Source organism: Micromys minutus (assembly GCF_963924665.1).
Source record: "Micromys minutus genome assembly, chromosome: X".
Lineage (NCBI taxonomy): Eukaryota > Metazoa > Chordata > Mammalia > Rodentia > Muridae > Micromys > Micromys minutus.
In genome coordinates this window covers 28838556-28855925 of record NC_137970.1, presented here as the reverse complement: position 1 = coordinate 28855925, position 17370 = coordinate 28838556, and the positions used below count along the sequence as shown (strand labels likewise).

General features: G+C 34.8%; 1 protein-coding gene across 1 annotated transcript in view; it reads left to right on the top strand.

Annotated features, from left to right (window-relative positions):
• Nucleotides 1-13831, top strand: part of SCML2 (Scm polycomb group protein like 2) — a gene marked incomplete at both ends in the record, with an annotated part of 113581 nt that extends 99750 nt beyond the window's left edge. Inside the window, 4 exons of the mRNA XM_080910052.1 lie at nt 855-1037; nt 3331-3441; nt 12105-12256; nt 13703-13831. Coding sequence (XP_080766178.1) covers nt 855-1037; nt 3331-3441; nt 12105-12256; nt 13703-13831 — 575 coding nt within the window. The remainder of the gene's footprint in view (nt 1-854; nt 1038-3330; nt 3442-12104; nt 12257-13702) is intronic.
• Between the last annotated feature and the right edge of the window lie 3539 nt (nt 13832-17370).

Here is a 17370-nt window from a genome sequence, read left to right as displayed (position 1 = left end):
TCTAGATTATTAGATTCTGTTGGTCTTCTTGTGGAGTCCTATCTTCAGTTTTTTAGAAGATTTCCTGAGCTCTTTCTAATGTTTGGCTATGAGTATCTGTATCTCTTGGGTGAAGACTCTCAGAGGACAGTTTTGCTAAGCTTCTGTACAGTATAACAAAGTATCATTAATAGTTTCAGGGATTGATTATTGCCCATGGGATGAATGTCAAGTTGGCCCAGTCATTTGTGGGTCATTCCCTCAGTCTGTGCTCCAGTCTTTGTCCCTGCACTTCTTATAGACAGGACAAATACTGTTGTCGCTCAAACAAAAACCAAAATAGACAATTCCTATCAGTATAATACTAAAAATTCAAATTAAATGTACACTTTTTCTCTATTAAGCTAGCTATTTAGGCATATTACCTTTTAAGAAGCTTTAAAGAATAGTGTGACTCAAAAAGAAACCTTGTGAAGGTAAAGTAAAATAAAGGTAAAGTAAAAAGGCACAGAAGTAGTGTGCTTTCCTTGCATACACAAGGCCCTGAGTTTAGTCTCAAGCACCATAAACATCTTTTTTTTTTTAATTAAGAGGAGAGGTGAATTGTAGATGGTGCCTATCATGATTTTATACTTTTGTATAAACTTTTGTACTTTGTACTCATGTTTAGAGTAGAAAGGTTACTGTAAACCAAGCCATTTTGTTACCTTGTTTATATATATATTTTTTAAATAGAAATTGATGTTAATTCCATTTTAAATTTCAAAACCAAAAAGTAAACTTAAAGCACATTTCTTGAACTGATTCTTCTGTTATTATATTTCCCATCTGTCTACAAGATGACTGATGACTGACATTATTTTCCCACTCCATAGCCTTCTTTGATGGGAAAGTTCATACTGTTCAGCTCCCTCCAGTGAATAGTGCATCATTTGCACTTCGCTTTCTTGAAAATTTCTGCCGTAGCCTACAATGTGACAATTTTTTGAGTAGCCAGCCTTTCAGACCTAAGGCTCATGTTCATACCTCTGCTACAGACATTGATCAAAGCCAACCAGGTAATAAAATAAGTTTTTAATGTATATTATACATTTAAGAATGTGTGTGTGTGCGTGCATACGCGTGTGCATTCACACATGTATGTAAGTATATGATAGATGGAAGTTGAAAGCAGTGCGCAGGTAAAGGTCAGAAATTAAGATTGTGGAGTCAGTTCTCTCCTTCTCTCTTTGCATGCGTCCCAGGAATTGAACTCAGATCATCAGGTTTGCATACCAAGTGTCTTTTCTGCTGACTTTTAATATACTTTTATTTTGCAATTTACACTTAGGAAAGAATGTGGGTATTTCAGAGTTTCTCTTTTCTACTCAAGCCACACTTAACTAATAAAAAAATGAATAGATAGAATTATACTTTCTTCACTTAAAGTGAGAAACTAATTTCTTACCGTATTCCTAATGAACTTGAGAATTAAAGCCAATTCATTCTGCTTTGTGTCTTTGTGGCTAAGTGATAGTTAGACATTTTCTGTTAGGTTGGGCCATGGCTTTAACATTACTAATCTAAAGAAATAAGCAAAGACTTTTGAGCCCTTAGATTATAAAGAATGGTTTTCTCAAAATTAGCTATGGTTACCTGTCTTCCATAAGATTCTCATACTGATGGCTGAATAAAAAGATAAGTGTGATATTGTCCCATAGAACCAAAGGTGATATTCTTCTTTCTAATCTCTACATTAAGAAAGCTGTCTGATGGCTGAATAAAAAGATAAGTATGATATTGTCCCATAGAACCAAAGGTGATATTCTTCTTTCTAATCTCTACATTAAGAAAGCTGTCTGATGGCTGAATAAAAAGATAAGTGTGATATTGTCCCATAGAACCAAAGGTGATATTCTTCTTTCTAATCTCTACATTAAGAAAGCTGTCTGATGGCTGAATAAAAAGATAAGTATGATATTGTCCCATAGAACCAAAGGTGATATTCTTCTTTCTAATCTCTACATTAAGAAAGCTGTCTGAGCTTTCTTGCCAATACTTTGGAAATAAAGTCTGTTGCTCTTTCATATGATTACCACCACATATTTAATCCAAGTCCAGTGGTTCAAATTTTCATTCCAGTTGGGTAGAAAATTTGGATATCATCTCCAGGTACTCATTTTCTAAGCCTCCTGATTATTTTCATTTTTTCCTCATAAATGTTATTGCCTCTGCATTAGCGATATCTCTCCTGTCTATTCCTTCCTCTCCCATTTCCTTTTCAGTACCGTCATTCTATGCAGAACTATATTGGCCCATTCTCTGGTTTATTAAATTGATTTACTACTTAGAGTCCATTTTATGGTTTCTCTCTGCTTTTATAATTGCCAAATGATCCTTTTGAAATAAAGTTATGATACAGGAAATTCTTGAATAAAATTACAGTAGTTATAAGATATTGGAATTTATCAAACCCGGGTTCCACTGCTGACTCTAACTGTATACTAAAAGAACATAAAGTCTGGAAGACCTAAATTTTAATCTAGTGCCTGCTGTTAATTAGCATTAATTATAATTGTGGCCAAAATTACTGATCCCTCTGATTTTCAATTTTCCTCTTTATAAGGTTCTGAGAAAATAGTGTACAGACATATATATTCACAGAGACTTGTAATCTCAAACACAGAAGAGGTAAAGGTAGTCTAAGACCTGCATGAGACACTGTACTGATTGAGTTTAATTGTAGCCTGGTCAACTCAGTGAGTGAGATTCTTTATCAAAAGAGAAATTATGTCATCCAGGAATATAAATCAGTGGTAGAATGCTTGCCTGGTGTGTGTGTGTGTGTGTGTGTGTGTGTGTGTGTGTGAGAGAGAGAGAGAGAGAGAGAGAGAGAGTCCATAGGCTAAATGTAGACAGGTACCTCTCTAAATTCTTCTAAATTATTGAAAATGCATACACAAAAACACATTGTAAGTATATATGCATTCATGCATGCATGCATGCATGTATGTATGTATTTGCTTGAAAGTGCCTACAGAGCCCAGAAAGGGGATATCAGCTCTCTTGGAGCTTACAGACATTTGTAAGCTGTCTGATGTGGGTGCTGGAATCTGTTCTGTTCTCCAATGATCTGATAAAGCAATAAGGGCTCTTAGTCTCTGAGCTATCCCTCTGGTCCAAGTCTTTAATATTATATATCAGTAGAAATACATAATAGGATACAGTGAACCTATTTTGATAGTCAAATAATTGGCAGGTTGGTGAAGTTATAGTACACAAATTACTTTAAAACAAATACTCCATACAGATAATATAAAAATAATTGACTATAGTAATTGTAACATGTACCTTTTTTAAAAAAAAAAACAGAAAATGAGGAATTAAAAGAAAAGAGAAGCTTCAAGCGATTGTGTCTGCATCCTCAACCTTCTGCTCCTGTCTCATCTAAGGTTCCCAGAAAGTCTGGGCGAGCCTCTAAAGGTAAATAGCATTTACACACACCAGAATTGAAGAACCCCCACTTACCACTTATGATATATGGTCTTATTGGTTTGATGGTGTTGAGGGTAGGAAGTTAAATTCACCCATATCTGATGATTAGTTTATTACTTTTGGCACTTGAGCACTGGATTCCTTTCAGAAATATACTACTGTCATTCTTTTCCTTTGGATTAAAAAAAAAGCAACTTAGAATGGGCCTATCCATTCTGCTTTGCATTGTTACAAACTAAGAAAAGTGTAAGCAAATGTGAGAAAATAACAATATGGTCATGGAGAATAGTTCTGAAGAATTATGCTCCTAAGAACAGATGTTTTCAGGAAGTTTACAACTTTGGTGATAAGAATCAAGTATTTTACAGTATTGTTCATTACTATATGGTGAAAAAGAGCTGAACATGTACTTTATGTTAGAAGCTTGTCATTCAGTATAGCATAAATTAAGTTTTTGGAAATTAGATATTTTTCTTAAGAATTTCATATATATATTTTAGTGTCTTTTGATTAAACCACACCCCACTCCATCTCCTTATACATTTATACTATTTTTTCCCAAATTCACGGGTTCACTCTCTATTATTGTTGCTGTTTAAACCCAGAGTCCATATATTTCTGCTAGTATGTGCATACATGTAGGAGTAGCTACTGAAGCATAAGCTCCCAAGGGCTGCATTCCTGAAGAAATTATGCTCTTCTTTTCCCAACAAATTCTAATTGCCAGCAGTTCCTTGGCTAGGGTTAGACTTCTTTTCATATCCTGGCTAGGATTTTGTTTGGTTTAATCTGTGCATCACAGCTATTGTCAGTTCATATATATAATTGCCAAATTATATCTAGAAAATACTGTTTTATTTACTGCCTCCAGATCATAACAATTTTTCTGCCCCCTCTTTTCAGATGACCCCTAGTCTCAAGAGTACAGTATAGTATAGATTCCCAATTAGGCTGAGCACTCTGTAATATATCATTTTCTATACCTTGATTATTTTTGGTAATTTCTGCAAGTTTTCTTCTACTGCAGAAAGAAGCTTTTCTAGGGAGAGTTGAGGGATATTTGCACTAATCATTGAATAGTCACTTTAATACTATGTCCACTTAGCAGAAAAATAGTAATAAGACCTGAGACCTAACTAGATTCAGGTTTTTGGCCCCATTAACATATCAAACACAAGTTCTATTTTCTGAAGGCTTAAATAAATCAGAAAGTGATTGGTTACATTCTACATTCATAATCCTATTGTAACAGTGGATGTATCTGACAGATCCTAATTACAGTAGCTTCCAGGGATCACATTTAGGTAAGATAAATGATTACTTTTCTTTCCTAGTAGTGTACCTAGCACCATCCAGCACTAGGAAAGCTAGCCAGTAGCTTACAGCTCAAAACAGCTTGATTTTTCTATGCTCTATGTGGTACCATGAGCAAGTAGGGTCTTCCTATCAATTCTGGTTAATAACCAAGAGCAATAGTAATATCTTCAGTTATAATATTTAATGGTCTGTGAAACCCCACTGAACAACCATATCAAAAGAGGTAACTCTTTCCTGGCACTGACTTTTTATTTAATATCCTATCATGTCTATAAGAGGCCCTATTTGAACTTTTTATGTATGTATATATTTCAGGAAGCTTGTACAGTTTGTACAGTTGGAGGCTTCCATCTGACTTCCAAATGTTCTTAGTGTTAGTTATCTCTCTGAAAACTCTCTTCTTTCCTGCCCTCTTTAACCCACTAAACCTTTCTTCCTCCATTATTTTCTGTTTCCCTTTCATGCCACTTGTATTCTTTATACCTTCTTTTAAAAGCACATGCATGGCTCCTTCCTGTTTTTCTGACTTCTATAAGTACTCTAACTTAAACACATATGTGAAAATTCAAAGCTAGAGTTCACATATAAACAAGAAAGTACAATATTATTCTTTCTACATCCAGGTTGCCTCACTCACGGTCAATTCTGGCTCCATCCATAGTGTGTGGGTGTCTGTCTGTGCGTACGTGTGAATTTCATGAATTCATTTTTCATAACAGCTGAATAATATCCCACTGTGCAAGAGTACCTCATTAACATTAACCACTCATCAGTTGATGCACATCTAGACTCTTTCCATTTCCTGACTCATGTGAATAGAGCAGCAATGGACATGGATGAACAAGTATCCCTGTAACAGGATATAGAGTTCTTTTAGTATAAACCCAGGAGTGTTTTAGCTGGGTCACATGATCAATCTATTTTCGAGGACAATCTGCACTAATTACCATATTGGTTTTACCAATTTACACTCCCAACAACATTGAATACGTGTTTTCCTTTTGCCATATCCACACCAGCATTTGTTGTCTAACTCCCTTTTTCAAATTGTAGCAGTTCAAACTTGGGAAATATGAAACCTCAATGTAGAATTAATTTGCATTTCACTTATTACAAAAGATATTGAAAAGTTATTAAATGTTTCTAAGCCATTTGTATTTTGTCATTGAGAAGCCTATTTAGTTACATGCCAAAATTCTTCATTGAGTTTATTTTGTTGATGCTTAGGTTGGAGTACTTTTTATATTCTAAAAAATAGCCCTCTGAGATTATAAGCAATTTTTCTCATTCTGCAGACTGTCTCATCACTCTCATGATGGGATCCTTTGCTGTACAGAAGCTATGATTTCAGGAGGTCTTATTTACCAATTGCTAATCTTAATATCTGCAACTACTAGAGTTCTGTTCACAAAATCTGGTTGCATTTACAATTAGAAGTACATTCCCTACCTTTTCCTCTAACAGATTTATGGTATTGAATTTTACATTGAGACCCTTGATCCATTTAGAGTATAGTTTTGTTCATTCTACATTTCTACATTCTTCTATAGTGGAATGAGCACCATTAATTGAAAGTGCTATCTTTTTTCCAATATATATTTTTGGCCCTTTTGTTAAAATGATGTGGCTATAACAGGGTAAAATAATATCCAGGCCCTTGGTTGTAGTCCATTAATTTATGTGTTGGTTTTATGACAGTACCATACTGTTTTATTGCTATACCTCTGTAATATTACTTGATATTAGGAATGGTGGTACCTCCAGCAGTCTTCTTTACTCTTTAGATTTGTTTTGATTATCCTGGGTCTTTCTATGTTTTAATATTAGCTTTAAGATTTTTTATTTTATGAATTTTTTATTGGAATTTTGATGTGGATTACAGATTGCATTGATTCTTCAGATTAATTTTGGTAGGATGGACATTTTTACTATATTGTTCCTACCAATCCATAAGCATGTAAAGTCTTTCCATCTTCTTTAATTTCCTTCTTTGTACCTTAAAATATTATTATATAACAAACAAGCCTTTCACTTCCTTTCTTAGATTTATTCCAAAATCAGTAAATCAATCTCAACCCCCCCTCCCTCTCTCCCTCCCGCCCTTCCTCTCCCTCCCTCACTCTCCTATGTAACTCTGGCTGCTTGGAACTCATTATATAGACCATTCTGCCCCCCAACTCTCAAATATATGTCTGTCTCTGTCTCCTAAGTACTAAGATAAATAATTCTGTAGAAAAAATAAGATTTTTTACTTTGAGATTTCAAAAGGGAGAACCATGCTCTGTGGCTGTCTCTGCCTTATGGTTGTGTTTCAAGATATGTTCTCAGCTACTGCTCAAATGCCATGCTTGCCTTTTGCCAAGCTTTCTGCCATAATGGTTATAAACTCTAACTCGATATAACTGTGAGCCAAAATAAATTTTCTCTTTGGTGTGTTGCCTTTATCACAGTTGTTTTGTCAGGGCAATAGAAAATTAACTAAGAAGTTGGTACCAGGGAGTAGCTTATTATTGCTATAACAAGCCTGGTCATGCTGTTTTTTGGAGGGATATGGAAGTCTTTAGTACTTTGGACTAAGAACACATTGAATCCTATAAATGGAGCTTAATGAATTATCCTAGTATCAGCTTAGAAGATAGTATCACCAACTCATGAGATTTCAGAGAGGAACAGTATTAGAAACTTTACTAGAGGCTGGTCTGGTGATGTTTTGTATAAGCTCAAGAGATTTCAGACTGAAATATTAGCAGGTTGGCTACAGGCTCTTCTGGTAATATTTTGAATGAGACTGTGGCTTGCTTATGCCCTTGTCTGAAAGTCTCTGTGAAGCTAAATTGAATAGTTTTACATTAATTTTACTTGCAGAAGAGATTTCAAGACAGTCAAATATTGACTCTGTTATGTTGTTAGTAGCAATCACTCTTATGCAGATCTATAATGGTCAAAAATAGGACAAAACAAAAACAAGTAGGGCTACAAGAAATAATAAATACACGTTTGGTTTGAGGAGAAAATGACCACCAGGAAATTGTATGTTGGAGTCTTGGTTTGTCCTGAAAGAGATAAGGAGAAATGGAATAAAGAGGGTGGTGACCACTGGACAAGATCCCATCCCAGTAATCCTGCAATTGTGAAAAGTCTTAATGTATTATCTGTTCCTAAATAACAAATAAATCAAAGCTTATATAAATAAAATCCAAGGAGGAGGCCAGGTTACTTCCCAAGCAGGCAGTAGAACTTGGCTGCCTTTCCCACATGGTCTCTCTTTAGATTCAAAGATACAAGAGTAAAGGGATTGTGGAATCTTCTTACACCACTAAAGGAAACTGCTGAGGCCAGGATTGTGACAGGGAAGTCTATCTGCATGGAGGCCAAGAGAGGCCATTGCATGAAGCTGTTGAAAGTGACACCTGGAATGTATTGGAGACCTCAGCATGTTGGAGATGAGAAAGCTGTAGGATACCTGCCAAGGAGAGATGCACATAGGTAGTGGAACAAGTTCAAGAGATAAATGCGTTCTAGTCAACAAAGCTGGAAGGGCAGAGCCATCTGACCCTTTTGACATCTTAACAGAACTAAAGGATTTGGAGTTTGCCCTGCTAGTGATAGTATTTCATTACTATGCCTCATTCTTCCATTTGGAATGGAATTTGTGTATTCTATGTCATTGCATGTTGAATGTATGTAATACCGTATTAATTTTACAGGGGCTTACAGTTAAAAGATTGTCTCTAATCTCAGAACAGACCTTGAACTTTTAAACAGCCTTAATATTGAAAGACTATGGGGATCTTTGAAGTTGAACTAAATAATACTTTGCATTATTATATGGCTACAAACCTATGGGGACCATGAGGTGGAATATGGTACAATGATAATGTCACCCATAGGCTCAGAGAGTTGAATATTTCTTCCCCAGTTGCTGGAAATGTTTGAGAAGGATTTGGAGGTGTAGCCTTGTTGGAGAAGATGTGTCACTGAGGGTGGACATTGAGGTTTTAAAAGCCAATGCCATTCCTGATTTTCGTGCATATCCTCTCTTGCCACCCCCTTTCTCTGCCTGTCTGCCTCTCTGCCTCATGTTTATGGATCAGATATAACCTCTAAGCTACTGCTTTAACACTATGCCCGCCTGCCTATTGCCATGAACCCTGCCTTGATGGTCACATACTCTAGCACTCTGGAACTGTAAACTCTCAGATTAAATGCTTTCCTTTGCCTTGCTCATATTTTATCATGGCAATAGAAAAATTTAACTAAGGCAGCCTTCTAATAGTATTTGAGCTGGCAAAGACATTCTCTTTTCTACCCTGTAGTATTGTCTCCTAAGGGACATGGCATATCTAAAATGAAAAGTTTTCCTGAAACTTCAGAGAAATCATCAGTGGGTGATGCTTTGGATTCTGCACATACTTCAGTTTCCACAGGTGTTTCTGAGATTGTGTCAAATATTTCAAGTGCATCTCTAGTTGTAAAAAAAAAAATTCACCTACCTTAAAGACTTACAAGCACATTAAATTCCAATGGAAGGAGAAAAATGAAGCTATATTCAAGAACAGTGTTTCTCAGCCAATGTGTTTGTTTTTCCTGAAAGATTTCCATGTCCAACTATACCCCCAAGTATTTCTTAAAATGCCAAAATTATAGAGGTCAGGTTGTCTTTCACAACATTGCCAGGAACAATTCTAATGTGGCTGTTCCTATCTTTGTAGCATCACAGAACTAACTCTGATGATCTAAATCATCAGCCATACTTGATAGAAACTTCTCAGACTTTAATAGTTCTCAAGCAGTTTTAAACAATTCCTGAGGTACTTTGAGGACTCTAAAACCTCTCATGACTCTTAAGGCCAAGAAAGACACATTACTTCTTATTTCTGATGTGCTGTCATACCTGTTGAGACCTTTCCCGGTACCAGCATGTGTGTAGCTCTTGGATCATGTCTCTGGCATCCTGTACATATAACCACACCATTTCCCTGTTTACCAAATCCTCTGTCATTCTCTTAGATGAACCAAGAAAAGGTGACATCTTATTTCTGTAAAAAGTTATCATAGATTTTCCTGTTGCTACAATTTGCCATTTTAGGGTTGTAAGTTCAGGAGACTAAAAAAATATGTTCTATCCATTTTCTCTAGACTTGGTTGAAAAGTGAAGGATGTAGAAAGCAGGTATTCTACTTGTTTTTTTTTTTTTTTTCATATCAAGTATGTTATCTATGAGCCAACCTCACTGTGCACATCAGTACATATCTAATGTTTTTTCTATCCCTCCCCACCTTCTGTAGTATTTGTTTCTGTTTCTTAAAGTGATACTGTTTACCAAGGATCTATGGATAGATATCTATTTCATAAATACTATTACCAAATGTTATTTCTAAGTATATTTACTAAGTATCAACTTGTAAAAATCATTTTTAGTGAAAGAATTTAAAAGATTATTCCTAGTGATAGTTATCTGACTTCTAGATATATGAATAATGCTATTGCCATTCCTAGGAATGGTAAGACATAGACATAGTAATTACATTGCTTATTAGTAGTTTGTGAGGATGGAAATCATTATGGGACACTCTATGCCAGGCACATCTTTTATTTGGCTAGATACTATTTTTGACTAACTTAAAAATAGGTATTGATAAAATTTTCAGTAAAAAAAAAATAATCCAGAAGTTACTTGTCTATGAACCCCAATAAAAAAGGTAGCTGGATGAATGCTTGAATCCAGACACTGTCTGCCTGCAACTCTAGAGAAGCCATAATTTATGATTCCATCAATGATAACTAGAGTTGTTATTATCTTCTTTCAAGTCTTACAAATTTTACTTTAAGCTGAATTTGTCACTAATGGTCACACAACTCATATTGTATCTCCCCTTCATTATATGAATAAGATGGATTCCCAACCTTTACTTTTTAACAATTCTAGTAACAGAAGAACTTAAATCACTTGATTTCAGATATACTTATTGATAGCACAATCTATAAAGCCATGAAAAACTTATGACTGGACTTTGACTTTTCTAATGAGTAGTTTTTTTTCATATATCATTTGAGTAATAACCATGTAGTGTTTATGATCACAGCTGATTGTTTTAAAAATATAGCCCCGACTTTGTTTCAGTAATAGAGTAGAAAGAAAAGATATTGATCTTCTTTTAATTTAAAGTTAGTTTTATGCTAGAACTTATACCTTTACATACATTTTATCTGTAAAGTAGTTAACATGTTTTGTAAGACATAACTATAACAAAATTTGAAGACAGGAACATCTTTAAAACTTGGATATATGATTAACCTTGTATTTTGTTTATGCCATTGATGAGTTAAAGTTAACTGTTCTAATTGCCCTAATTCTCAAATGGTATATAACTGTCTGTATACTTGTCCAGCCTATGGCATATGGACCACAATTGTCCTAGGATAGCTGAGAATGTGGCCCAGCAGAGTTGTATATGACTTCATGTGGCAGTGTGGCATGTTGGACACTGCTGGCTACATTATCGCCAGTTTTACCTGCATTGATGGAGTCAAGCAAAATTCAATTTGTTTTTTATGACAAGATAATGGATACCCTGGCTGGGTTTTGTCTTTTGTCCTTTTTATTAAATGTCTAAGCATATTTATTCCTGTGCAGTGAAATATAGAAGAGAGATCAAGTGAAAATACTAATGCTACTTTCTGACCTAACTGAGCAGGGACTAATTTTGATTTCTTTAATCACTGAGATGACAGTCTAAAGTGTAAAAGAGATCCCAAAAATGTCCATACTGAATAATTGAGGCAAATGGTCCAAATAACTAATGTCCCTCTCAAACATAGTGAGGTTACTGAAATACATTTGATTAAAATGGAAAACATTTAGGGAATTATAAACATATAAACTTGAGAGAGTTCCATCATATTTAACAAAATGAAGTCAACTTAGAAGATGTTAAAAGAGCAGTTTGTGAGAAATTTTTTGGTTCTATTTAAAGATGACAATAGCTCAGATTATCCTGATTTAATCTAAGCAGCACTGTTTCCTGTTCTTGCTTGGGACCTAAGAGCCTTTGGATTACTACACATGTTTTATGATTGTTGAAGCTCTAATGTACTTTCCCAAGTAAAAGTGTTGATGTTCTTTGTGGGAGATTCATTGGCACACTCTTATGCAGCATCAGATCATCTTCATTCAGGCACTCATGAGATTTTACATTTGGAATCTTGAGACCTTACTTAGGTACTTAACAGAAGGTTCCAGGAGTGAGACCATTACTTTCTACCTAACATCTCTTCTTTCAGGATTATGATCAGGTCAAGTATGATTTGTTTTTTTTCCCCTCCCATTGAAGCTTCAAGTAATATAGCTGTACCTGACCCCTGTGTCCTGAAACAAGGCTTCTGTAAGGAACCTTCAACCTGGTCTGTGGATGAAGTGATACAGTTTATGAAACATACAGATCCTCACATATCAGGCCCCCTCGCCGACCTCTTCAGGCAACATGTAACGTATCTTTTGATCCGGTTTTCCTGCTGCCCTAATGCCTCTAAATGACCTCTGTGCAGGCCTTTCAGTTTGATACTGAGTTGTATGGATAGTAGGGGAACCCTATCAACTGATCTTTTTCATTTGTGAGAAAGATTACTTTGCCCGACATTCAGGCCATAAATGGTAGATTGATTGCCTATTCTTTAAATGGGTATCTAAGTATCTAGTACACTAAACATCTACAGGTTTTCAAAAGTCGATATTACAGGATTACCACTCTCATGCAGACCACACCTTGTAATGACGAATACAAAAAATCCTCCCAAGACCTGCTACAAGTTCTGCTCTAGGACCATGAATGGGAGTGGTTGACCTACAGCATATACCAGGGTGGCCTTCTCGTGATACCCAGTGAAACCAGCAACTCCATTATGATTTGAATACCAAATAATGGGCTTCTATAAGATAAATTGTATAATACAACAATAAAGGATTTTAAAAGGATTCCTTGTCACTGTTAAATAATGTGTTCATAGTATTTTCTAACATAAAGTTACTGATTTAATGTCTCGTGTACACTAGTTTATGCGTGTATGTGTGCACATGTGTGTGCAGGTGCAAATACACATGTGTGTATGTCTATGGAGACCAGAAGACAAAAATCTCAAGTGTCATCTTCAGGAAGGCTATCCAGCCACCTTTGAGACAGGGTTTCTCACTGTGATCTGGGGTCTCATAAATTAGATTGCAGTGACTGGTCAACACAGACCAGAGATTTTTCATGCTTCAAACTCTTCAGTGCTGTGAATAAAGTAGATGCCACTATGACTGGCATTTTTACATGGATTCTGGAGATCCAACTCCAGGCTTCATGTTTTCAAGACAAGTGCTTTACTAACTGAGCAATACTTCCCAGCCCCAGCCTCTTTTCAATCAAGTAAATCAATATTTGTTTCAGCAGTTAAGTAGCTTCAGACAGCTTATGCCTTTCAATATGAAGATAAAAGTGTGCAGCACGTTTACAGTTTGCATGGATACTGACGTACTTGACTCCATTCTCAGAAAGTTAATGTATGGAATGTGTTTTTACAATTCTCAATATTTAATTATTTGTGTTTTATATGTGTGTGTGTGTGTACATATGTATATGCAAATATGTAGTAGTATTTTGTTCAGTATACAATAAGGCCAGATAATATGAAACTTTGGATATTTGTTTAAAATACTTGACTAAAGTTATTTAAATTTATAAATTACCAGATAATGCTCCATTATACAAGTCGGATTGTATTAGTTTATAGGGACATATTCTCTGTGTGTGTGTGTATATATGCCTATGTATATATTTATATCTATATGTATACACATATATACATATTGGGCAGTATTTTATCATTGTTATATATAAATAGCTCGATCAGCTATGGAAGGATTCTTACTATATTTTTCTTCTCTCTGTAGGAAATTGATGGGAAAGCTCTGCTACTACTGAAGAGTGAGCTGATGATGAAGTATATGGGGCTGAAGCTAGGACCAGCATTAAAACTATGTTACTACATTGAAAAACTTAAAGAAGTAAAATATAACTGAAAATATGCACATTTAGTTTAGAGACAGTTCTCAGGTATACTGAAAATATTTTACTTTAAAAGTAGTTTTCATCTCATCGGTTTTTATTTTATAAAGGTTTTTATAGAAATATTTTATTAGACTCATAGTACAATTACATAAATAGTGTACTCTTATTCTTTAAATACCATCTAATATGTTTGTATTAGCATACTTAAAACTGACTGTTCATTATTTATGTTTTTAATTATTTTTATTGTGTTTACAAGTGTACTTCATGTGGCAAAGAGAAGAAAAGCTTTTATTTGGGTTAATTTTTATATCTGGAACCAAACAGCTAAACCCTAGGGGGGAAAATATTAGCAACTATTAGCCTCTAAAAGCATGAGAATTTTTTTCTCAAAAGAGAATTGCAAGATGCCCTTAAGCTCTTGTCTGCTCAATTATTTTAGTCTGGTTTTACAGTATTTTGTTCCTGATCTACTACTAGAAAGGGAAGAGTCATATAAATTATTTTTCTTTCTGTCAGTACTCTTTTTTTTTTTTTTGCTCATACTACAGGGGAAAAAGCAATTTTATAAGCTTAAAGTGTTCTTACTAGTATTTGATATTTTTTAAACTGTAGGATAGATTAAAATAAATAATTTTATGCAGGAAATGTGTACTTTACCAGAGTGAATTGGATAGAATTGGACAAAATTTATACCTATTTTACAACTTTCTTTATCTTTGCTAAACTCAAACATCAGACACACAATTCTAACATCTTTATTTTCTATTTGTGTCCAGATTTTAAATTTTCTATTTTGTGTTTATTACTCATACAGATACTTTAGCATATTTATATACTATTGTATATATGTGAGAATACACAGTGACTTTTTAAATTGAATATGGCACTTTATACTGCCACAGAGGTAATAAAGATTTATAGAGATGTTTATTCCCTGAAAAAAATATATATCATTTTTCTATAACCAGTACCTCTCAGCTTGTTCAGGTGAAAAGAAACTGTCCATAAATTGGCTCCCACATAGTGAAGCTCTTTATCCTATGCAATATTTCTAATTAATTTTCATAGTTCTGAGCCGTCAATTCTGCCACATTTTGAAAGATACATTAATTCTGACATTGAGGGTTTTGTTTGCCAAATAAGAGCTTTCAAGAAGGATGCTACATGTTATTACTTTATATGATGTAATGCATATAAGTTATGAGAATCCGTTATACATGTATTCGAGTCAGTTATACATGTACTATCTATTCAAAATGTCAACAAAATGTTCAATAAGAAGAATGTAATGTCTCTTTATAATACCAAATATGCTTTCAACAACAATGCAGATGTTTAAGAGACTCTTTCACCTATGTAATTTCTGATACAACTACAATACTTAAACTTGACCTTCTTACAAATTGTTTGTATGAAGATGCTAATTCCAGTTGGTTGTACCTCAGGTGTTTATAATATTATTTTATAAGCTTAAGATTTTAAGAATATAATAAAGTTGTTAAATAACCACAGCAATTAGCAACTAAGACTTGGATTTTATTTTGCTTATTTTCTTCACAGTGTATTAATATGTGGGCTTGCTAGTGTTCCAAAGAAGAACTTTGAGACTACTTAGTGTATCTAAGAGTAAGACCTTTGGTACTATAGAAGAGATTTTAATTGCAGTTTACTGTATAAGTAAATTTGATTGAAATGGTTGGGACTCATTCTATAGGCTAAAGTCATTTTATGAAGTTCCCAGAGACTGATTTAATTTGGGACAATGTGGGATGTAAGGTAGAATGCATATGAATGCGCATGTGCGCACGCACACACACACACACACACACACACACACACACACACACACACAAATGCCCACCATCAGAATATATGGCAGTCTTTCATTCCTGTAATTCATTTGTATTTCAAATTTTCACATGAACAATAAACATTTAGGATACCTTACTCAAAAGTCCTCAGAGTCAAACCCAAAGTGATCTGCCTACAAATTATATCTCCAACCACTGTTTTTTTCCATCAGTTGTGGAACTAAATTGACCTTGAACTCGAAAATGCTTCTAGCCTCCCTGATGCCAGAATTGTATGGGTGTGCTTATTTTCTACTTAGATACTTAATAAGTAGTTGATTTTAATACTAAATGTTCTCTTTATTTAAAAAAAGCAAGGTGGGAATATAGAGAAATTGGAGGAATATATATTGCTAGGGGGAATTTAAAGTATCTATGGTGTACAACAATTACTGTATTATATATAAAGTCTCAAAACTTAAAAGCAGTATCAGTGTACAAGTGCTTATATTATTATTCCTAATAGTCAAAATTTTGGTAAAAAATGAATCTCTCATTAGATGAATGAATGAAGTATGAGATGAACTATATGCATGCACGTGTGTTATTTAGTCTTTAAAGGGAATGAAATTCTGATGCATACTGCCACATGAATTACATTAAACCAGGCACAAGGGCAAGTATTGTATGTATCACTTACATGAATCTCAGAGAGAAAATAGGAGTTATCATGGGGTTGTTGATGCCTTCTCAAAGGCTCTGCCAGAGCCATACTGATACAGAGGAGGATACTTGCAGTTAACCATCAGACTGAACACAAGGACCCCAATGAATGAGGTAGAGAAAGAACTGAAGGAACTGAAAGGGTCTGCAACCACATGGAATGATCAACTATCCAAACCCACCACAGCTCCCAGGGACTAAAACACCAACCAATGCATACACATGGAGAGACCCATGTTGTTGCATATGTAGTAGAGCATAGCATTGTCTGGCATCAATGGGAGAAGAGGTCCAGTGAAGGCTGATTTTTCCCAGTGTAGGGGAATGCCAAGGTGCTGAGGTGGGAGAGGGTGGTTGGGAGAGGGAGTACCATCATGGAGGCAATGGGAGCTGGAGGGGTGATAGGATTGGGGGAGGGGGATAACACCTGAAATGTAAATGCAGAGAATATCCAATAAAATATGAAAAATACAAGGTATTTGATAAAAAATGTTCAAAGAAAGAAAACAGAATGAGAATTTACTGTTTAACTGGCCCAGAGTTTCCATATGGACTAAATGAAAAATTATGTACTCTGGAGTAATAGCTGTGCAACATTGGAGATATACTTAATACTTGCTGCATCTTTCTAATAGGTGAAGTGATAAACTCATGTATGTCAAATTAGTATAAAAGAAAATGGGGTTTAAATAAGACATGGAAAGATATAAAACTGAAAACATTTATTTTTCTTTTAGCAAATACCCTCAGAAGTCCTGTAGAAACCATTCCAAAAAACTAAACACATTATGAGAATAAGAGTTTGGTTCAGTAATTTTGCCTCCTATTGGCTGTAAGTATTTCAGGCATGTAAGCTAGAATGAACAGGAAGGGAAGACCCTCATCACCACCTAAGCACACTGGGTCATCTCAGCACTGGTAAATCTTTCCATGTATAAGACCAGGCAGCTTCTCAGTTATCACTATTTTCTGTTCAGTTATCCAGTTAACTCATACTTGATTTTCAAAGTATATTTAATTTTTTCCGTATTTTG